The 24740-nt window shown below is 37.1% G+C and overlaps 1 protein-coding gene across 1 annotated transcript; it reads left to right on the forward strand.

Annotated features, from left to right (window-relative positions):
- Nucleotides 1-744: 744 nt before the first annotated feature.
- Nucleotides 745-23787, forward strand: LOC134540227 (serine-rich adhesin for platelets-like). The gene is made up of 8 exons (XM_063382842.1): nt 745-918; nt 4120-4228; nt 13454-13591; nt 14386-14540; nt 16183-16669; nt 18817-18951; nt 19545-19696; nt 22870-23787. Exons 1-8 carry the CDS (start codon nt 842-844, stop codon nt 23474-23476), a joined length of 1860 nt encoding a protein of 619 aa, XP_063238912.1. The 5' UTR covers nt 745-841; the 3' UTR covers nt 23477-23787.
- The last annotated feature ends 953 nt before the right edge of the window (nt 23788-24740 follow it).

Genomic DNA, 24740 nt, shown 5'->3' on the forward strand with positions numbered 1-24740 from the left:
GTATGTGCGATTGAATCATTGTATTTCTTTCCACGAAATAGATGATCTCATTGCCGAATAAAGAGGATAACTGCACTGTTTGAAATTACAGTAGATCTATGGACTTATAAAAAAATTAATTTCAACTGAGTCTTCGTAGAAACTAATTCGGTTTCAAGTTCCGAGTTATGCATTAAGTTGCAAACAAGGTAAACCTACACACCGAAGGGAAGGAAGAATTTTTTTGATTTAGACAAAAAGGTTTTTGAATTTTTTGTTAATATAATAAAATTATTGAGTGTCGAATCGTTTTGAAAGTAAGTGGACACAACAACGAAGAGCCCTGGTTAGTTTGTAACCAGTTTTCCTCGTAATTTGTAGGTGAAGGTGTACGACAGTGTGTTTTTAGAGGATCGGGTGAATTGTCCACCAAAGCTTTGGTGATCGAATGAAGAGCGCCTCGATTAATTTTGAAGTTATACTTCTAATGCGACTTCCAACAAGGTTGCGTTAAACGTGTAATGCTACCACGGAGAATAACGCTACCATGGAGAATTATTTGCATGAAATTAAAAACTATTTTTTTAATGATGCCAAAAGAAGTACAACTTCTCACGCGCGTATACCTAAGTACACGCGTCCATTTTTAATCGGTGATTTCGTCCGGGACGTCGAAAGTCCAAGGCTTCGCAAAACTCTTCACGAGCGGATAAGCTCGGGGAGATAATCTGGAGAGTGCGGGGGTGTGAGTGCGTGGGAGCGAGCGGGCTCGGATCAGACCCTCTCGCCGTCACGCTGCAGTTCTGTATCGCACCGCTGACCATCCATCGCGGAGACGACAGACACCGCACCGACCCCCGTCATGAGGCCCGACTACTTGCTGCTGCTGACCTGCGTCGCCTCGTCCCGCCTGGCTACCTGCTCGTCCGTCGCTGACCCGTGAGTAGAGCCTCTACTCTGACCAACACTTCATCCAGACCATCCTCTGTCTCCTGTAAATTCCTACACGTAATGCATGCCAAATTGCATCCCGCATGAATGTGCCCAGGGTTTTCCCCGTGTCTATGCAGGTTTTACCCGGGCCCAACCTATCTCTAGTTATAGTCCAGATTTAAGAGTGAGGGGAGTTAGTCATGGCGCCAATCGCTGCCATGGCTGGCCAATCACCTCCTAGCACATGATGCATGCGACCCTCTCCCTGCATGGCTAATCCCAGCATGACTAGGCGTATAGGCTTCCGCCTGAGACGCGCCTAGATACCTCCCTAACCCGGACCCCTCCAAAATACACTAAGTTTTAGTTAGGTTAGAAAAAAATTTAGAAATCGAGCCCTTATCCCGCGCCGACGGTGTCGCGCCGTCCGGGGGGAAGCCTACAAACTCACGTAGTTTCGGTTCCCTACCACGTTCGTGCAACTTCGGATTTTTTTTTCTGCACTCACGTGTGTAAACAATAAAAAAAATCGAAGGGTTAGGTTAGGTTAGGTCAGTCACAACATGCTTGTTTTCATTGGAAACTTCTGATTTAGCGGCTGAAGTGGCGTTAATACCAAAACGCAAAACTTCGGAAATCTTCGGAAATTCTTACAGGGAACCGAAACTATGTGAGTTGTAGGCTTCCCCCGTCCGGGCGTGAGAAGCCTAAGATGTACATCAAGCTCTGTCCCTGCAGAACACGCCCGAATATTCATCTTCGGCCAACCTCGGGATTTGTTTTATTTTTGCGCAGGGAAAAATGAATTTTTAATATTAAAAGTGGTCGGCTAGGTTAGCTACATTAAAACACTTTAAAACACTATGGACGGTTAGTTAGGTTAGTATAGCTACATTAAAATAAACAGAGAAATATAAATATATATATAAATAAACCCGAGGTTGCCCGAAAGTGAATATTCGGGCGTGTTCGGGCAGGGACAGAACTTGATGTACATCTTAGGCTTCCTGTCTGGGCGTAGGTTGAAGCGTCGGAAAAGAGTGGCGGGACAATGAATAGAAAAAAATTGATCATTATGCGCAATGGTCCAAAAAAGTTTATGTTGGAGAATATAGGTGAAAAAATAAATTCGTGCAAACATTTCAAATTTAACGGCACAGACTCCCTTCTGAAAGGCGGAGCCTGGGTAAACGACCAAAACTGAGAGCGAAAGGTTAGAAAACTGATTTAACCCCGTTACCTTGCCAAAGAGCATTAGTAAAGTGTAAACTGTTTGATTATAACCCGCACAAATCTGGATCACCGACTTCGTAGTTTTGCAAGAAAATTCGGCCATAGCCATGGCAACAATTGTTTTGAAATTCATCATAATGTTGTAAAAAGGAGGAATGTTAAATTACAATCTGTTTAAATGATTTCCCTAAAAATATTGTGTAGTTTTTTAGGAAAAGACTAATTTCCTGTATGATGTACCGAATGAAAATACCAAAATTTCTAAATGAGTGCATATATATTTATAACTTTAACTACATACAAATATTTTATCAAAATATTTTTCGTTTATAGACAAGAAATATAATACGTGTATTCTAAGATGAATCTGGCTTACTAGAGGAAACAGTCAAGTTGATAGATTGTCATTTAAAGGGACAATGTTCTTGAATTGCGAATCATTTTCACTCTTGTATTCTGAACTTTTAATTTTTTTTATTTACTTGCCACCATACTGGGGTAGGCAGGGAAAAATTCACAGATTAAACCTGTTGAATTTTATCGTCGCATACAAATTATTCTTATTACTTCGAAGTTAGACTTCATGTGGTAAATAATATGTTCTTAGGTGACTCCCACCTTCCCCCAAAATGAAAGAAACTTGTCAAAGTGTGGATAGGGCTGGAAAAATTTAGTTAGGTTTACTTAAATATTAAATGTGGACTTTAAATATTACTGTTCGCACGACATGCGAGTCGTATATGTTACAATGTGTAGTATGATTTGGTCGATCCGAACACAGAGGCTGGAGGCATCGTATTCGGATTCGTGACCTTTGATCTTTGACGTCACTGTTGTGACCTTTGAACTATGACGTCATCTGCGTCATATTTTATTACGACATTTTCGGTCACCATAATGGATTATGACAGTTCCGATTACCATATTGAATTATGTCATTTACATTAGCCATTTTTAATTCAGTAAAATCCATAATTTGGTTTTATAGAACCTTCCGCCATTTTGATTTCTAGAACTTTCTGCCATCTTATTGCATCATTAATGATGAAACCTGCGGGTTTGTTTACTTTTTTTTTACCTTTGACTTATGACATCACTGACGCCATCTTTGACTATGTCATCACCAGTGCGATTTTGATCTAGCATATCTTCGACAAAGGCTTCACCTTTGTACTATGCCCTCACCATCGGTATCTTGGGCTACGCCATCATAACCTTTGACCTATGACATTACCACTGCCATCTTGGACTATGTAATCAACTTATCAACTTTTACTTAAAACATTACCGCCACCGTCTTGGATTATTTCATCATTACCTTTGACCTATGAAATCACTGAAACATTCTTGGTTTACAATTTTTGAACACTCTTTAATTTTACCAATGCAGCAGATATTTTGCATTATATTGTATACGTGCTAAGCATTATTTTTATTTAATATATTTTTTTATTTTTTCTAAATGTATAAATAACTAACTTTCGTTTGACAACCAGATTTGTTTCTCTTGTTGTCTGCTAGAATGAGCAGATGCCTTACTCACATGTTATTCATACAACAAATGTTAAAATGCATTAGTGTCGTAGAACATAAACCCAATTCTCTTAGATAAGGCTCTTTAAAAGCTTTTTTTTTTTTTTACAATTTACACACTATGTAGCCGATTTTGCCACATTGTCGAACGCCAATATAGTTTTAACAGGCACGCCAAAAGGAAATGACATACATTATAATATATAAGTCCTGCAGATGTGTGGCCATAATGAACATGAATTGTAATATTGTAACTGTATTGCCATGGTCACATGTTTCGAACGTCCGACGGCTTACAACATTACGTCATAACAACAATCTACAGGTTCTACTACATGAGAGGTGCCGTTGCAAGAGGAGAATGGGGGACAGCTTACAGGTTCTGGCATGTATCCGGAAAACGTGTTGGAATTCACCGAGTTCTGTTCCCTCTCTGCGCAGTTTGGTAACTCAGTTCCGTGGATTCCTGGGAAACGTGCTTGGTGAAGTCAACTCTGCTGGCTGGTCACTCTCTTACAACTTAAGCAATTACGAGACAGATCTGATACAGGTAATTTATTAAGTCAAAAATCCCTCAAATGCAATTACTTTCTCTCAAAAATATTGAAATTTTAATAGTTTCACTATTTGAAGTTAGTTATCAAAAATTCAAGCCGTGGTCTTTTATTTTTAACAACAGCCTTTGAAAACACGTTTAATATTTTTTTTATGTGTAAATATATATTAATGATATTTTGCAGTGCAGATTTGCTGTTAATGTAGGTTTTAATATGCTGCAAAAATATTTACAGTAGGTACAGAATGTAAGGAAAAACTCTTCATATAGCACATCAAGCTCAAAGAAAATCTTACAGAAATCACTATGTGTAACTGGAAGATTTATTTTTTTTTTTTTTTGGCCTCAGATACTAACACGGAAAGAACTCCAAGAAATTTGAACCCTTAACAGTTAATCATCCACAAATAAAATTTAAATAAGACACTGTGTACTCATACGTGCTAAGTCTCGGGTATTCATCTACATTCAACAATTAACAGTTTTTCTACGTTCTGAATACGTCTAGTGGTTTTTAGTTTGTTTATTTTCCTATTTTCACATTTTTCTATAGTTTTCTTCATCACTAGGGACCTGTAAAATTCGCGATTTCAAATCCCTTAAGGATAGACACCATGATCCTCTACGCACTCGTGCAAATTACATCTGCTGATTGGTTACCGACTCGTAACACCTGTTGACTGGAATGATCGTGATTCTCTAATTCTTCTGTTAACGATTTTTCATTGGCCCAGATTCCTTAAGATAAACTGTGTCCCAATCACTGAAGCAAAATAATGTCAAAAGTATTTGGACTTTATCCTATCGCGAAATGAATCCGCGAATTTTACAGGTCTCTACTCATTACAAAAGATTCTTTGGACTAGTTCTGAATACGTCTGTTCACATTATGTTTATTAAAATGTAAATAATATTAAAACTTATAATTTTATATTTAAAGTAGATATAATATGATAATATACTATAAGGTTATGTAAACATTATGTTTTCTATCTATGTTAAGTACTATTTGTTTTTAAATTTATTTGCCATGGTACCAATCCTTAATTCTAATTGTCTTTTTCAAACTTATTGTTATGATTATTGTTTTAGAAATTTTGTTTGTTGCTTGGAAACTAAATATATATATTTGGGAAGAGGTCGATTTTAATCGGCTAAGTTACTGAAAGTTGTGACCGAAATCTTTAGTTAGATGAATAGCAACATGAAAATTCTGAGAATTGGATAGTGATACCAATATTATCTTGTCACTGATATAAGGATTTTATGTAAAAATACGAATTCAGAGTTTAATTAATATTTAAAACCAAAGTTATATTGAACTAGTAAGTTAAGAAACAACCTTATCATGGGTGACACCGACAGATCTTTAATCTCTAAAAAGGATTCCAGATTTAGAAAACCAAGCAATTAACTAACATAATCTGAGCCGTAGTCATTTTCAATTAGACCCACTCAGTGGTCCAAAATTAAGATAAAATATCTCTTTACATAAGAATTGAAACATTGGTATTCATAAGAGTAGTATGTAAATGGGCGTCCAGGCCCAGGATGCAGGATGTGGATTGTGATTGTCGGTCCGCCATATTGGATTTGTGACGTCACGGCGGCAAAAATTCCTCAAAATTCCTCAAAAATGACTCAAATGACTCAAAAATTCCCGTTTTGAGGAAAAATTTCCCGTTTTCGAGGGAAAAATTCCCGTTTCGAGGGAAAATTTCCCGTTTTTAGTTCGTAAAAATCCCAGCGACTAGAAAGTCCTAAAAGAGGCTTAAGCATCCTTAACTCAAGCCTCAGTTAAGCCTCTATCAGGATGTGACCTTGACCTTTGACCTTGACCTTGACCCCGACAGCCATTTTGGATCCGCCATCTTGGATGACGTCATTGTGTTCTCGAACATTCCGGCATTGTGTTATCCGACATTTTGAATGATGACATCACCGTTGCAATTTCCGTTACGGTCGCCATCTTTAACTTTTTTATTTACTATCCGATTTTAATGAAAAAAATTTTAAAATTCATAAAAAAATAAATTTAATAAAATTTTAATAAAAATATTAAAAAAAAACTATTACGACACGGAGTTCGGAGTCCTCGGTTCGAACCCGGTGAGGGCAAAAAAATAAAAATGGTGACCGATCCTTCCCCCGCGGTGGCTGCTGGCATAATGACTCCCACCACTTTTTTTCAAAGCATATATATATCGTCACCTAGTATGACATCATGTTCGCCATCTTGTCTTCGATGCTGGAAGCCATCATCATTGTATCGTCGGCGAGAGTGCGCTGATGCCATGTTAGTTTAATTATTACCTGCTAGAGTGCAGTAATCATCTATTACTGTGACACCCGCCATCTTGTCATTTCGACGCCATCTTGAAAATCCGTAATTTTAATGCTAGAAATTCGGGAAAAGTTCCAAAATTCATTAAATAAATCACTCATTAATATACACATTGATTCGACCAGTTTCAGTCCTTGGTTCGATACCAGATCGATGCAATAATGTTTAATTTTATGTAAAAAAAAAATAATTTCAATATACCATGTTCAACATTCTTAAAGAGACTTTAAAACCTCTACTACCATCATCATATAACCCATCAACACCACCATCTTGGAAAATTCGTAATTATATTGCTAGAGATTTGGGAAAAAGTTCAGAAATCATTAAATAAATTTCCGATCAATATACAGATTAATTAGATCGACTAAGGTCCTTCGTACGATCTAGGATGATGCAAAAAAATAAATATAACATCAATTTAACATAATAGTAACAGGTTCGAGAAATTAAACACCGCAAGTTCTTTTACAAACATAATATTTATTACATAATTTCTATTTTACTACAGGAACACTTGTGAAAGCCAGCAATCTTATAATCATTTAGTTACGCAGCGGTGTGAAATGACTAATTCTTAGCTCCAATCGGTTTATACTAGACAGAGACCAACCGGAACCTTTACTGACATGGTCCTCCTCTTCTTGACAGAGTTTCTTGATACCATGTTTACAGTTTGCTTCACATCGTTAGAACTGTAAATTACTGCAGCCGAAGTCTTGAATGCACACTTCTTCACTTTGTCATCTAACGGATATAGCTTTCCATATATACAGTCCAACCACAAGTTATATTTCAAAGGTCCGTTTGTTGCTACATCATCAGTAAGCTGATTGATTATGTTCTGTCTGATATCACCAAGAAAATTACAAATGTCTTTCGACTCACCTAACGTATTTAGATAATAGTAGTCTTTCAATGATCCACGAAATGCAGACTGCGCCAAGTAGAAGCCATTATCATTCACCTGTAGAGCACCGATCACAGTCTTAGGTTTAGGTCCATGTCCAGATGCCATAACAATCGGTTGCTGCGCATCTGTTCTCTTGCTTGTACGCCTACGAGTCTCCAATCTAAAGCTAGGAGTCGAAATTTCTGCAGGTAGTTCAGTAGTAGGTGCACGGACTTTACCTTTACAGTTTTTCGCATGTCGGCGCAAATTATCAATTCGAGTAAACCATTCATAACACTCATCACAGCGAAACTTCATGCGAGAAGGATTCTTCATGCATTTGCTCCGCTCATGTCTTCGTGCATCATGGGAAAATGCGAACGACGTATCACAGTAGCTTCAAGGATACCGCGGTGGTGAAGACGAACCTTTCAGACTCGATCCAGATACTGACGTTGCCGCCGACGTACCATATCCAGGCATACACTTATGCACATCAATCATTCGCTGTTGTATAGACACCTTTACTTTCTGCCGCACAACAGGTCCTTTGCAAGTCTCCAAGTGTTGCTGCAAATTAGCATTTCTTGTAAATTTCTTACGACATTTATCACAGCCAAACATTTTTCGATAAAAGTTCTTAGCACATTCTCTCTTCTCATGTCGTCGAGCATTGCTGTTGTTTGAGAAAATCTTGTCGCAGTAACAGCACCGATGTTCGTTGTTTGTTGTCGAATCACCATCCATTGAAGTCACCATCGAGGGCGAAACAGCGTTCGTCGAGGTTTCCTGTACAGTCAGCTTTATCGACATTAAAGTCTCTTCTGCTGGTGGTATCATGTCTGATGAAGTCTCCTCCAGTGTTGTCGTCGTCGTTGCCAACGGGATCTGCTCCTTCTCCGTCGTACCTGTCGTCAAGGTTCCCGTAGACGATGGTACAACCTTCATCGAGTTCGTCGTTAAAGTCGGTAAAGATGCCATCGAGTTCGCAAGAACTAGTAATTAATTACGTGACTAATGCACCAGAAGAAACAAACTAGGTGAGCCTTACACCGTCGACGACAGTAACAAACTGAGCGACCTGCTGTATAGGACTCACTTATATACATGCTCAGAATGGAATAATACGCTAGTCAAATCAAGATCAATTTATTATAATACTAGAGTCAAAACAACATTAAAAATAGAAGCACCATCAACAAAAAGGAAGCACATTCTGGAAGCACAATAAAAAGGCAGCACATTTGGAAGCACCGACGACGAAAAGGCAGCACATTCTGGAAGCACAACGAAAAGGCAGCACATTTGGAAGCACCGTCAACGAAAAAGCAGCACATTTGGAAGCACCGGCAACGAAAAGGCAGCACATTTGGAAGCACCGACAACGAAAAGGCAGCACATTTGGAAGCACCGACAACGTAAAGGCAGCACATTTTGCAGCACCGACAACGTAAAGGCAGCACATTTGGAAGCACAATAAAAAGGCAGCACATTTGGAAGCACCGACAACGAAAAGGCAGCTCATTTGGAAGCACCGTCAACGAAAAGGCAGCACATTTGGAAGCACCGACAACTAAAAGGCAGCACCGCCAACGAAAAGGAAGCACATTTGGAAGCACCGTCAACGAAAAGGCAGCACATTTGGAAGCACCGTCAACGAAAAGGCAGCACCGCCAACAAAAAGGCAGCACATTTGGAAGCACCGCCAACGAAAAGGCAGCACCATCGACGAAAAGGAAGCACACTTGGAAGCAAAGTTACGAGAACTAAGTCTTAGTGAGAAATCAGAATACAAGAAATTAAAACATTAAATTTTTATAATTCAAACTATTTATTTTATTTCTTTACATTATACAAATGCAAGTAAAACAAGCCATTATTGTATGTAGCCAGCTTTCCTTAGTTATTTGAGTATGAAGGATATTTCTTTGATGCACGAATAGTTTCCTGCACAAAGCGAGCCATGTAGAAGTCTTAGCCGGTCAACTAATATGTTTGGATCTTTCCATGATGTGTAATCAATCTCTTCTACCACCATATTACTTGCTTGTTTATTATAAATATTATGATATCTGGTGTATTCCGTTTTAACACCAACCTCAGGGTAACTTTCATTATCGAGATGGTGATCATCACAAGCTTGATCAGATTTATTTAATATATCACGACGTTTCCATCGTTTCGGTCTCAGGACACCGACACAGTCTTCGATCTTGCCTGCTTTAGCTGCTTTATCACAGTCTATGCCTTTGTCAACAGCCTCAGAGTCGCTGTAGCAATCACCGTAGAAGGCATCATCTTCACCCAGATTACCATAAGAATTCGATGCCGATAATGTCGAAGTGTCTTCATCGTCTTCATGCTTCCTTTTTAGGAGTCCATCATTTTTACAGAGTAGGAAAGATCTACTTGAATTCGGCTGGAATGTATTCTCACTTTTCACGTTAAGGATTCTTCCATTGTCTTCATTCTTCCATAAATCATCATCGTCCTTCAATTTAAGTTTTTTGTCGAGATCGGAAGAGCCGCGAATATAATCTCTCCCAAGACAAGGAAAATTATTGTCGTAATGCAAATCGCTCTTCCTTAGCCTAGTAGAGCCATCGTTGTCCTCTAGCTTGTACGCAGGCTTGGCGTTACAAATTCTGTCATGTCTTTTTAAGCTCTCCGCGTAAACGACTTGCTACATCTAACACAACTTATCATATTACGTAGTGGATTTTTAACTCAGTCATTCTTCTCGTGTTGTCTTCCATTATTTCTCAAGATAAATCCTTTGTTGCAAAACTTACACCTGTGTCCTTTCAATACAGCAACAGACACCGAATCAGGATTCATATTAGTTACTGAGACTATTGTCAGATGCAAACTGAGTGAATTAAATTAGATACATTACTTAAATATAATTTTTTAAATATTTCATCAGCAAGAATTAAGTTACCTCATACAAAAGAAATTGTTACATGTGGTTTCGATTATTAGCATGAGATGTCGCCACGTGTTGTGTTGAGTGATAATTTATTTAGTTATTTTATGTGGTATGCGGGATGCTCACTAACGTTCGCAAAACAAGGATGGCTTCGCTAGACATCAAGGAGAAGGAAGTTCGTCTTGAATGTTGGTGCTCCACAGATGTCTCATGGCATATTATTAATTTGACTGAGTAATGATATTTTTTAAATTCCACCTGATAAAAATATTGCAAGTTTTGATTTAGTAGCAGAAATTATCGAATTAAATGTAACTCCAAATAAAATGACATGTCTCATTAGACAAAAAAAAATCCATGCAGAGAGCGGTTTCTCAGAATAGTCAGAAGCACTTGAAGAAACCACAAGAATGATTGCAAGAACACGGGAAAAACCATCAAAATATTGACAAGAATAATCAGGAGCACACGGAGAAAACAATCATAATATTGGAAAGAATAATCAGGAGCACACGGAGAAAACCATCATAATATTGACAAGAATAATCAGGAGCTCACGGAGAAAACCACCATAATATTGACCAGATTAATCAGAAGCACTCGGAGAAAACCACCACATGTTTTCTTTGATATCATAAAATTACAGGAAAAAATATTTAAAGATAAAAATAATTTAATAAAAAAATTTAAAAAAAATAAAAAAAATACATAAAATTCTGGCTTGTACAAGAAAACTATCTTTGCTCAACAATGATAAGTTTACAAGCTAGCAGAATCTGTTTATGTAATGTAATTAACTGAGGCTTGAGTTAAGGATGCTTTAGCCTCTTTTAGGACTTTCTAGTCGCTTGGTTTTTTACGGACTAAAAACGGGAAATTTTCCCTCGAAACGGGAATTTTTCCCTCGAAAACGGGAAATTTTTCCTCAAAACGGGAATTTTTGAGTCATTTTGAGTCATTTTTGAGGAATTTTGAGGAATTTTTGCCGCCGTGACGTCACAAATCCAATATGGCGGACCGACAATCACAATCCACATCCTGCATCCTGGGCCCGGAGGCCCATTTACATACTACTCATAAGCATTGTCAGTTAATTAAATAAAAATTTGAAAATTGAATTAAACTGTTACCGGATAGTTTCATTACCTCTTTTGCTCCAGTGAAGCAGGAATAATTTTAAAACATAGATATACTAGTGGTATTCTTATTAAGAGCAAATCACTGTTTAACTGCCTGTGCATGTTTACATTTGAAAACGTAGTGTGCAATGCCATGCAATTTGCTGTTTCGTGATTGTGTTCTCAGTTTTCTTATAAGCAGTTTTCTTAGCTGATACAAGTTCTTGCAGTGCGGTGTTTATTGGATAGTGGCCACCGATGTGGTCAATGGGGTTAATAACGGAATTGAAATTCCCGCTTGAATAATTCCCGTGCCGTCATTCTGGGTGAATGGAAGAATTTCCGTTCTAAAAATTCCTGCCACTCCGCTCGGTGTTGGGTACCTGATGGAGCATAAACATTGATTCACGGACCGATAATGCTCCTCCCGGACGGACCTGAAGAGTTCTTCCGGACGCATGCTCCCTGACGTGTGTAAGATCCAAGTGCTTATTCGTGACAATGATCGTGCCTCGACCATAATGGCCAATTTTGGGGTAGACGTTGTATTCATAAAAATATGGAAGCTGAGCTATGGCGCATTCTTGTAGAAATAACACGTCGATAGCTTGTACACTGTAAACATAACTGTCAACATAATTGAAGGTTTTTTTTTTTTGCTGCAAACATCAATTCGTTGGAATTGAATTAAATGGTGCCCAAACCTGATGATTAGGGGCATGCATATTTCGCGAAAAGATTCCGAGACTAGCTGAGAGTTGATACACTGTAGGATCGTCTGTGTTTCGTGGTTGGGTGGAGTTCGTTTCAAGTTCCACGTCGATTGTTGCAACACCAATCACAGAAGTTCAGTGCGGAAGCAATCACGTCCTGAATGGCCCGGTCATTCATTTCAACGACTTCCTCTCGCAAACGGCCGCCAATCACAGGGAAGTAACAGCTGGTGCGGATATACCGTGTTGCAGTCTAATAGGCGTTCAGATTTATTCGCGAAAAATGCCTGCCACTACTGATGGGTAGAGACCTGTAAAATTCGCGGATTCATTTCGCGATAGGATAGAGTCCAAATACATTTTTTTTGCTTCAGTGATTGGGCCACAGTTTATCTGACGTTCTCTGGGCCAATGAAAAATCTTTAACAGAAGAATTAGCAAATCACGATCATTCCAGTAAACAGGTGTTACGAGTCGGTAACCAATCAGCAGATGTAATTTGCACGAGTGCGTAGAGGATCATGGAGTCTATCCTTTAGGGATTTGAAATCGCGATTTTCACAGGTCTTTACTGATGAGTATGGACCGGAAAAATTCGCGGGGTTCAATGTCCTGTAGGAATAACTCCATAGTTCTACGTACACTCAGTCAAATGCCACCCAAACATTGGATGCTGTCTTGTGAGACGTTCCAGCGTAGCATCATGTGATTCGATAAAGCTTTGGTCGGGTTTTTCTCATTGGCCCACAGTCATCGAGGTTAGTTGTGAACCAATAGCAGAGGCAGCACTGAGGTATAACTATTTGTATTTAAGCCTATCGCAAAATGAATTCGCGAATTTTTCCGGTCTCTAGTTATTGGCCCGAGTGTACAGGGGTATGTGCAGTCTATCCTGAAGGCCATCGCAGCCGCAAATTTTGCAGGTCTCTACTGATGAGTAGAGACCTGAAAAATTCGCTGATTCAATGACCTCTAGGATAGCCTCCATTATCCTCTGCATTTCTCAAGCAAACACGCGTGTTCATTGGGTGCTAACTTGTGATTCGTCTCCACTGGGTAGCTTGTGATTCGATGATTCTTTGGTCCAGTTAAACTGCGAGCCAATAGCAGAACCAGCAGAACTGTACACATGTTTGAATTTCAGCCTATCACGAAATGAATCTGCATAATTTCCCGGTCTCTACTGATGAGATGGTTTTGAGATCTGGGAGTAATGTCTCCAGGACGGTGACGGATGGATCTCACTTCGTGACGGTCAACTGCACGACCTCGGGTCGTGGTCTCGCTCGCGAGACGCCGCGGTCACGTGCGACCCAGGACACGCCGCGGTCGTCGGCGTAGTGACCTTCGACCCTCTGCCGGTGAGTGCCCTCGTCCTTCGGCCGACGCAATATCCCCCCTCGAGCAGCCTTGAGTGAAGGGCTCCGCCTACCCGGGCACACACACGGTGCGCAGAGCTGCTGGGAAATACCAACGAGATTTGAAAAAAAACTACTCATAATATCTGTTCGCGGGAAGCATTTAGCTAATCCGCTGCGGGCCGAAAAGTAATATTGATTTCGGATTAAGTTTTTAATTTTTTGACGTGACAACATCTAATAAATCGATGAACGCCGGCTGCACGCACGAAAAAGTGTCCCGTTACGTTGTGTCCCGTTACGCTCATTGTACGCTTGCGCCGCATCTATCTCTTTTCCACTCTACTGGAACAACCATCGATTTGACTTTTTTGAGGCACATTAAACTTCAAACACTCCCATTCGTTTCCTACTTTTCCTATCATCGTCCTATCCTTAACAGATTAACACAGATTGGAAGAAGTTAAATAGCAAACATGTATAAAATTTATAGTTAAAATAATCTTTTCGTTAAAGTAATAAACATATTTGAATTAATGAGTGCAAATAAAAGTTAATTTATCAATTAAATTGTAGATTTAATTTCACTCCTTGCTTTTATCCATACAATATAGTGATAATTCAATAAAAATGATTAAATTTTATTCATAAAATTATGCACTCATTTCATCAATGTTTTGTTATGACGTTGTCACGTTAAACTATCGTCCGTAAACCGAATTTACAGGCAACCATTTTTTTTTGTTATTGATGTTTAAAGGACAGTACTTAAGATGGCTTTGCCTCTTCGTTTGCAGTTCTCCTACAGATACTTCATCGAAAAGAACAACTCGCTAAGTCCTTCCAGGTGCTTGACTGGTAACCTCACAGGACTGTCGGCCCGGCTGGAAGTCCTGGTGGACTTGAAGAACACTTCCCGTCGTTGGACCGACTTCAAACTGTCGCCAACCGCGTGAGTAAACATTCCGCGTGTGCCCACGACAAAGTTCACACCTCGTGCGTACGAATTCATTTCAGGGACAGCATTTCCGAAGTGGCATGATCCATTCAGTTCTGTTGACTCGTTTCATAGGTACCTCTTGCGTAACGCTGGCGGAAAATGATCCTCGGACATTTCGTAAATAAAAAAACTGTCTCCGTTAATGTGCACGTACCGGGCTCACTCACCCATCTTTTATCACAAAACCACCAAGAATAATCTTAGCGTAGTAACAAGACATTGAACAACTTTTAAGCCTACAGCAAAAAACATTCTTGTTTCTTTATCGTGTTTTGTTTACCTAGCTCACCATGACAAACCCAAATAGGAAGTCGGAATTTGGCTTAGTTTCTACGATTGATACTGTTGCGTTAAGAAGGACTAGACCCCATAAACTTGGATTTTTTTTCCATATTTTGCTTTGAGTCTAATTTTGAACTATTAATGATGAATATTTGGCATGTCAAGGTATAAATCACATCTCCCAACCTTGCTACAACCACTTATTTGCCAACAGGTTCTACACAGTTAAAATTTCTCACCTTCAATTTACAAAGAATCTGGTTACAAACTATCCAGGGATCTTCGTGAATTTAAGGCTATTTCGTAAATTTACGGACCGTGAGTTCACTTTTCTTTGAACATAAATCCAAAAGAATATTCTTTGGTATAAATTTCAAAAACTTTTTAGGAACACTCCTCTTTAGTCCATTTGTCATTTACTTTAGTTTAGAAAGAAACATACAACTCGTAAATAACATACTGCATAGTTTCTACGAAGATTATGTTATTTGAAATCATGAAGGACTCTTAGTTTATTTTATGTTGATTCTTCGTTCAAAAGAACGTAAATTTACTGATATTTCTAACAGTGTAGTCTGTAAGCGCCACGAGGAAATAACTTATTTTTCTCGCGGGTGACTACAGCTGCCATGATGATCACGCCAGTTCCCTAGTGTTGACTTCAACGAGTAGCCATGTCGACACAAAAAATTTAGCAAGGCAGCTTTATTGCAAGCGATATCAAAATATTGGAAATTTAAAGATGGCGAGGCCTAATCCTCCTTAAAAACCGGATAATACAAAAAAATGCAACGAAATACACCTTTAAAAGTAAAAATTTTGTTCAATAATATTTCGTCAGGGCTTCTGTTTGGGTCAATAAAAAATGTTTATGTTTTATGTACGAAAATTTATCTATAGTTTTTAGTGAATTTTTCCTCCTAATTTTGCCAAAAAGGTAAAGGAAGTAAAACCCAGATATCAATAAAAAATAACAATTTTCCTTCTGTTCTTTGATTTCAGTATCTTTAGTAGTTCCCAAAAACCCGGTTTCATTATTTGATACATTCAAATTGACATAAAACCACAAGTTATATGATTGTTTTTTTATTTGTTCACGTTATAAATTTTTATGCATGTACAACATTCATAAAAATAAAAACTAACAATGAAATCAGAAATTTTTAAATTTAAAATAAATCTAAATACAAAACCATAAAACCTAGGCTGTAGTCATTACTATTTATGTGAATTCTCAATTTTTTTTCTTGATTCACAGGCATTTGCGTTATTAGAGTTGATTGTCTGTTAATACTGTATTATTTTTTCCTAGGAGTGTAAACTCAGTGGTCGTTTCTGACGATCAGCTTGTGGTGCAGGAAGTGACAAGTGCGCTAGAAAGAGCTATGAATGAAGCAATGCCTCGTCTTCAGCTTCGCATCCAAAATTCATTAGACGACACACTATCCCAAGGAAGCTTAGATATGAGCTCTGTGCACTGTGCTGTTTCTAACGTTGTAACCACGAGCAAACTGCCTGTCACAACGGAAGCGACCAAAAGCACAAATTCAGTAACTACTGAGGACAGTAGAACGTCCAAGCCAAACCGGGAGAGCCCCAACAAATACGACCTCACCAACGGCGTTAATTCTGGTGGTGAACGTCAAAACAGCTTCGACACACGTGGCGCTTCACCTGCCGACCAGACGAAACATCTCAACAAGCTGATTGATGATCTGCTGAAAAACGGAGCGGAAAAACTCTCGTCCGAGAATTTGCTGCCGTACGCCATGCCAGACAGCGAGCAAGAACTCTATCAGGTACGGGTTGCAAAGAAGGTGGTTAATCCAGATCGCAGGAAATTAATGATCAGAGTCACACGCAACATTTTTGGCTTCTAAGTTGACGTCACGTGTTAATGATGGTGTTCCCGACGTCTCGGCAATTCCCTACTGCGGCAATCTTCAAATGTTGTTAATCACCTTTGAATATGGTTGCAACAACGCTGCAAAATTAACGTTCATTGAGTTTCATAATTTTTACTAATATTGTAAAGAAAGAAGGTTAGATTTTTTTTCCCGAAGTAAACTAGTAAACTTTTCGACCGATTTCAAGTTTTATTTCACTGTAATAATTCTACGTTATTCAAGATGAAGATAGACCATATTTTATTTTTTTAATTCAAAAAAATAGTATTGGATTACTTAAAAATTACAATAATAACATACACTATATATATGTGTTATCTTGAAGATACACATATCAGGAATAAATAAAGTTTCACCAAAGATATATGAAAGTGCGGATAAAATTTGAGAGTATTAAATTAATTTACATTTCCTTTTTTAATTTGTAATAATCTTTCCATGGAGATTAGCAAATGGAAATAGGGAAAGGTCAATTAAAATCTTTAAAATAGTTTTTTTCCTTTAAGATATTGCAATATTTGTAACTAAAACCAAGCTGAGTAAAATGTCACATATGTAAGATGTAAAGTAGTTATACAAAGTAGGCAATTCATGCAAACGAAAATTTTATTAAAACTTTAAAAATTGGCCATCGCTATTTCGGCTGGTGTTAAGGGGTTATTATTGTGAATTTAACTTAATATCCACTCACTAAGTACCACATGTTTTCATAATAAAATTGTTTTTCCCAATTTCCTCAGCCCTTCATGACTTCCACCTCACTGCCTTTAAGTAAAATTTGGGATTCCAATTATTTTGATCCGTAACCTACAACTTCCAAATCTGTGCAATGGAACAAGATTGCTGATTAATGCGCTCAGGAACAACTTAAGTGAAACCATCATCGTACATAACCAGCAGCTGCGCAAATGGGGAAAATTCCTCGCTTTCCCATGATCCCAACCAAACTTACCATTCCAATTAAGTGACTACAATTTCCAGTTTTAATATCATTTTAGATCACCGTTAGCAAACCTCAAGGTCAAACATACAAATATTTTGGTGTTGATCTGAGAAAAGAAAGCTTTTCTTATGGCCACCTGTATAGCTAGTCTATCTAGATCTGGGAGTGCGGAAAATCAAAAATTCAAAAATAGTTCAATAATGTAGTATACACTAATAATGAATTAAAATAGAATCGGTTAAATTTAACGTTTTTTTTGTCTCATACATATTGAGTATCCTTCCTTAATATTTTATGTAATAAATTTTGCATTTGTTTGGAAATTATAAATAATTTTTCAGAATTTTTATTATGATCTTTCAAGACAGGTGTTTCTCTGTTGAAAATATTTATCCACCTGAATGAAGCTGGGAATTGTTGCTAGTAGGTATGTAATACACTCAATTGTCTGTAACCAAAACCTCAATTGCAAACATACCATACACTTTATATTATTTTACACTTTTTGCTACCCTTAAAATTTAAAGACTCTGAGACAGGTGTTTAGTATGCAACATAAAATAAGTTTTAAGAAATTTTAATCCATTAAGGAATAAAATACGTTTTTCAGAAGCCCAAAACCTATAAGGAATCTCCAAAACCACTAGATGGTATAATTGACTGTAAAACAGTTGATAGAAGAATAAATATATTTTTTTTATCATACAAATGAGATCGTGCACCATATATTTAAGTTATTTCAAATTTATTTTAAAAACCTTGGAAGCATTACTGCAAAGGATATGTGAAGTGAAATACACATGCTAATGACGTAAAAAGTATATGATATCCGCCGTTGAGTAACATGTAAAAAATATTATAAAAAAATTTTAACTAGCAAGCTTAAGTATTATATATTAATCACATGTGGATAAGTGTCAATCTATTAATAGTTGTAAGTGTTTATTTAACTAAACTTGAAGGATTTTAGGGAGAGGATCATTTGCCTTTATCTAAGACTCCTGGCCATTGTTGTTTTCAGATGGCCAATACAGTGGGAACTAGGGAACAGTTTAAATATTCCACGTTTGGTGAAATTTTTTTATTTGCCCAACAGGAAACTGATGGCGCAGCATTTATAACGGGAAAAGTCTATGGCACCAGTAGCCTAAGCCTTAAGACTGAACCGGCAGTCCTGAGACTTAACAACTCTGTCTTGGTGACTGCGGATGTGAAACTTGATAGTACAGTGGTAAGATCATCAAAAAGTTAATAATTTTTTATTGTGAAAATCAGTAAAATAAAGTAGAAATAATAAGGCAGGCTCAGACCCTATTTATTACATCTTACATTAGTCACAAATCTTCTGGCCTACCGCAGAAGTTGTTACTTGTAAGTTTTGTTACAAATACTTTCATAAAAAAATACTGGTGAAGTACTTATTTTCTCCTGGCTGTAGTCTGTGCCACGTAACTCGTCTTAAATTGACAATACTCAAAAGTTTGTACCAACGCCTACGTATATATCTGTCATTGTCGGTGTGTCAACAACGTTCGTGAACAAATTTGTGTGATTGTCATTGCTCATAAACAAGTGACTCTGCAAGTGACATTAGGGAAAGAGCCATTCGTTCATTCTGCAAGCGAGAAAAAAAACAAAGCAGTACTCACGCATGCGCTTATCTAAAACTGTTTTAAGTTACTTTTTAATTTTGACCTTGAGCCAAAACTTTAGAACGCTTATAACTGATACAAATAAATTTCATAACTGGGACGACATTCGTTTGTGCACACGATGCATTTTAGCGTATAGTAATTTAGTGCAATTCACTTTATTGTTTTCCAGATAAAATTTGATTTTAATGTCGACTCGGCCCTACCTGCAAACATACACGGGAAAGTGGATAATCTCATGGGAGAGATGATCATCGTGGCGGATGTGACAAACTCATCAGCTGCCACGTCGAGACTTGCGAGATTTCGCATGATGCCAACACTGTACGAAGAACTCATTTTTCTAACTGTATTCCAACTGTATGATATTCATTTCGTATCCACTATACGTAGTTGGACGAGGTATATCTTCTTTCACTAACAATGTTTGGGACCAAACATTGTTGCAGATTTGTAAAAAGGAGTTCCAGTAGATGATTGAAAGATTGAAAATGATTATTTTTGGATAAGTTTACACTTCATTTAAAGTTTATCAATGACTGTGTTTCAGTTTTAGAACTGCAATGTAGTATGCTCTTCCAGTCAACACCAGGTACATTAAAGTCACTTGGTATTGGCAGATTACCTTGGGAATCAGTAAATTTTGCTTCAAGAACTTCAAAGTAATTAAAACATGGCTTGGATGTTGTTAGTGGAGGAATATATTGTCCCATGTGTTAAGTATTTAGTTAATGAGGCTTTTAATTTTATCCAGGTAGCTTCAATACAGGGGTAAAAAAATTCATGAGTAAGTAGCCATATATCTCAACATTTATGTTCATTAACTGCAATAAAAACCCCGCCTACAGTTTCTATGAAAGTTTGTGAGCTGTGTCTGTTTTTTTTTATAAATATATGGTAGTTATCGTTAAAATAATGGGCGTTAATACTATAGTAGTTAAACCATGTTTCAGTAGGCATGTTATGTCATGATCAGTATGCATTTATTATCAGAAAATTCGATGGCTTTAGTTATTACGTTTTGTTGCAAAATATCTTACAAGACCCAGACATAAGGCGTAGATTAGCATGCTCCTCCAGAAACCTTGTTGGTAGACGTTTCATTAGGATTCAAAGCAGTAATGCTGCTTGATTCTTGAATATTGTGGCTTTTTTTGAATTGCTAGTTGTTTTTTATATCAAGATGAAGTTTTTTCTGTTGAATTGGCTGATTAGTCACCCATTCGACCAAAAATCTGAGATATCTGTCAAATTCTTCTTCCAATACTAAATTTCCAAAGGTTACATAGATATTTTATTTAGTCAAAGTTTAACCACTTTTACTTGTGAAATACTAATGTAGTTGACGTTTACTTTTTCTTTCACAGATGGATAAAAGCGTGTAACAAACAGAGTTTTTTTTCCCTAAGAATCGGATTAGTTACTGTTTTCAAAATTGATGTATTTATGATTCCAACTTGTATTTATATACCCATACTAATATTATAAAGCTGAAGAAGTTGTTTGTTTGTTTGTTTGAACGCGCTTATCTCAGGAACCACTGGTCCGATTTGAAAAATTCTTTGAGTGTTGGATAGTACATTTATCGAGAAAGGCTATAGGCTATATTATATTATCAATAACATTAGGTATCCTTACTAAAAGTCCAATTTAGAATTAAATGCGTTGGAAGGGGTTAGATACAATATGCAGTACACGTACGAAGTGTGTGTTGACAATGCCTTAGGCACTAGAAGTTTATTTCCTATTGCCTATTAACATTGTTGCCACGCACTAGATGCCTTATCATTCTTAATTTTCCCATACAAGTAAAAAACACCCGTGTGATATTAATAACGAAGCAATCAGGACCCTCATAAGAGTTAAATTAGTAGGTATTTAAATACTTTTTATCACTTTAAATCGCAAACCTAAACAATTGTTTTTTTTCCTTTCTCTGTGTTTAATTTGTTTTTTTATTGCCCTTTTTTCAAGTATATATATTTTACAGACTTGAAACTTCACAGTAATGTTCCTTATGTACCACAGGATGACATTTTCCGAAAATTAGATACCATGGGTGGTTAAAACCAGGCAACAGTGGGTACTTTGTCTGCATGAGAACAGGCTTTTGCATTGTTCATGCCTTCTGCGTCTCCATGACAACGGGCATCGCGCGGCAGTGGTGCTATTCATTGTCTCTCCGGTACATTATACAGAATTGTTATAAATTTTCACTGAATTTTTTTTTATTTACTATTACTGTAAATGGGAGATGTGGCTTGATTTTTTTTCCATTAGTATAGCCGTGCGAAGCCGGGTCGGGCATCTAGTATGTATATATATATATATATATATATATATATATATATATATATATATATATTTTTTTTCTTTCGTACGTCTAAGTTTTGATATTTTGATAAACGTTAGACTTAAACTTGCGTGTATTTAGCATTGACTATCAGCCTACTGATTGCTGTTTCGGTTATACGTGCCACTGCTATCATCACGAGTTAGTGACTCCCTGAGTCGTATGAATATCAGTCATCCGGTCACCCTGCGAGGCGACATATGTTGCAAAAAGTCTTTCCGCCTGTTCAACTTTTTCGTTAGTCTAACCTTTACCCACAACTTGATTGATAGATATTTTGGTTTCATTTTGACTTTTCATTTATCGTTTAATATGTATTACTTAATTTTTTTTAATTCACAGATAATTTTTCCTAGAATCGTCTACAAGTGTTTTGAATAATTGTTTCTCACTTTTTATTAATGAACTATGTTACAACGTATTATAAGGTAAATAAATTCATTTATTGTACTTGATTCCATTGAAAATTACGTAGAGATATTCGTAGCTTTATTTTTGAAAGTGTAAATACGCTATTACCCCAGGAATTCTTGACAATCGTCTATATAACATTCAATTATTGCACTTTATCGCTAACAGTTTGACAATTAGATACTATTAATTACTAACATAAATGAAAATTCCTATGGTATATAATAATTTTTCTGCTATCCAGGCCTTGACTTTCCTGAAACTTATAACGTCTATCCATCCATTTTCATTATATAATTACAGTAATTTCATTGCAGTTATCCAGACATTTATTTATAATTATAGGCTCTAACACTAGGCAGGTTATGCTATAGGTAGGCCTACTTTTAATATATCTATATTTAAGGTATTTTTTCCTCAAAATTTAAACGAGCAACGTTTTTTCTTTGTTTAATAATAATTTATGAGTAGGATATTATTATAATACATATTTTAGAGGGATTAAAATATATTTTATTTTAGATTTCAGCCATGAATCACCCAATTGAATGCATAAGCTATGATCCGCGTAATTTGAGCAATGTCGTATTAGTGGTGATCAATAATACCTTTATATAAAATGTAATCTGTGGAATTTCCTTCTGGAAATCAATTACTTTTTAGATCCATTCAATTATTCGTTGGACTAAAACAAGTTTTTTTTTGTATTAAAAATGCATGTTTTATTTTACAGTTCCTTCGTATCGGCATCGTTGTCTGGAGACAACGTGACGTTTGAACTTCAGTCAGAAATACCTGACGCAGTGAGAAGAGTTTTCAAGAAAATAATCTTCCCATATGTCGAGGACACCGTTACAACTTTACTGAATAAATCTTTAGATGGAAAAATACTCAACGTCAGCGAAGCTTTAGCATTTACAACTGCTTCCCCGACTACTCCTACTACTACTACTACTACTACAATTACTACTACTTCTACTTCCACGGTTGCTACAACTCATTCGACTACTGCAAAGCCTACAACCACCACTGCAACCTCTGTGTGGACACCTGCTGTAACCAACCAAAGTGCTGCTCCCACGAGCATCGCTTCAAACACCACATCATCTGCTGTTTCACCCACAGCTGCACACACAGCTTCGCGCAGCTCGCCAGCTGCTGTTCCAAACGCGACCTCACCTGCTTCACCCGCTGATGTCCCGTCTCCAAGCCCCTCCTCTCTACCTGGCGACGATTCAAGCCCACCTGCCTCAGCTGCCCCACTCAACTCTAGCCATGCTTGGATGGCTACATTATCCATGTATATTATGTTTATACTGTCTACTCAAACTATACTCTAAAGTTTTTAAGAAAAATTATCTCATCATCCTCATCAACTTCGAATTCATTTTACATAAAATAAATTTTATGTGCAACATTCCAGCATTACTTGAACAAATATTTCTCTTTTGTTTTTGAATAAAAAATAATAAAAATATATGTAGACATTATATTTTTAGAAACAGGGAATCAAGGCCTTCTCGATATTATTAAGCGATTAACTAGTTTCTACTCTATGTATCGTGGAAATAATATCAAATTTTCTTATTAGGTTTTACTGTTAAAATTCATGTACTGAATACTGAACAGCTTAAGTAAATAATTGTAGCTATATTTCTTAACGATTCCCTCACGATTACCATCACTGTGTCGTGGTTTACAGAAAAAAATTCCCGAATTCATTTATAATTCATGCTTGCCACTGAATGTTTACCTAAAGATATTATATAAAAGATAAATTCTGGTAAAATAAAACATATATTAAAAATAAATTTTCAGTGTTTATTTGCCAATTTTAATGCTTCCTAATTATAAATTTCAAAACTAAAAGCTATTTAATATACAGGATGTATCATTAAGAATCATCCGATTTGGCATGTCTATATTTCTAAAACTAATAAACATATACAATCAATTTTTTTTGCTGAAAGAGAAACTCAAAAAGTTTTTTTTTCAAAGGTGTTCCATATGCCCCCCCCCCCTTTAGATGCACGGCATATGTCAAGGCGGTATTCAAATTGGTCCCACACTGCAGCGAGCATGTCTTGCGTTACTGCTTCCACGGCTGCTGTAATGCAATGTCTCAATTTAATTCATTGTAGTTGGTAACGGAGGCACATAAACAGAGTCTTTTATAAATCCCCACAAGAAAAAATCACATACAGTCAGGTCCGGTGACCTTGGAGGCCAGTAATGTAAGGCTGCATCATTTGGTTCAGTGCGACCTATCCTTCTTCCAGAAAGCCTTTGATTTAAAAATTCCCGCACTTCCAGATGCCAGTGTGGCGGTGCCCCATCCTGTTGGTAAATGAAGTCGTTCGAATCAGTCTCCAACTGCGGGAAAAGATAGTTCTCAAGCATATCGAGATATGTTATTCATGTGACAGTGTTATCAGAAAAAAAATGGACCGTACACCTTTTTCCGTGAAACCGCACAAAACACATTAAATTTTGGAGAGTCCCTCTCATGATGTACAACTTCATGTGGTTGTTCTGTACCCCATATTCTCACGTTATGGTGGTTCACCTTTCCATTTAAATGGAATGTTATCTCGTCACTGGACA

Source organism: Bacillus rossius, chromosome 16 (genome assembly GCF_032445375.1).
Source record: "Bacillus rossius redtenbacheri isolate Brsri chromosome 16, Brsri_v3, whole genome shotgun sequence".
NCBI classification, from domain to species: domain Eukaryota; kingdom Metazoa; phylum Arthropoda; class Insecta; order Phasmatodea; family Bacillidae; genus Bacillus; species Bacillus rossius.

Excerpts from the sequence above, each read along its gene's own strand:
- LOC134540227 (XM_063382842.1), top strand. The coding sequence starts at position 842 with ATGAGGCCCGACTACTTGCTGCTGCTGACCTGCGTCGCCTCGTCCCGC. Across the intron at positions 16,670-18,816 it reads GCGAGCAAGAACTCTATCAG|GAAACTGATGGCGCAGCATT; the intron begins GTACGGGTTGCA and ends TTTGCCCAACAG. Across the intron at positions 18,952-19,544 it reads TGAAACTTGATAGTACAGTG|ATAAAATTTGATTTTAATGT; the intron begins GTAAGATCATCA and ends ATTGTTTTCCAG.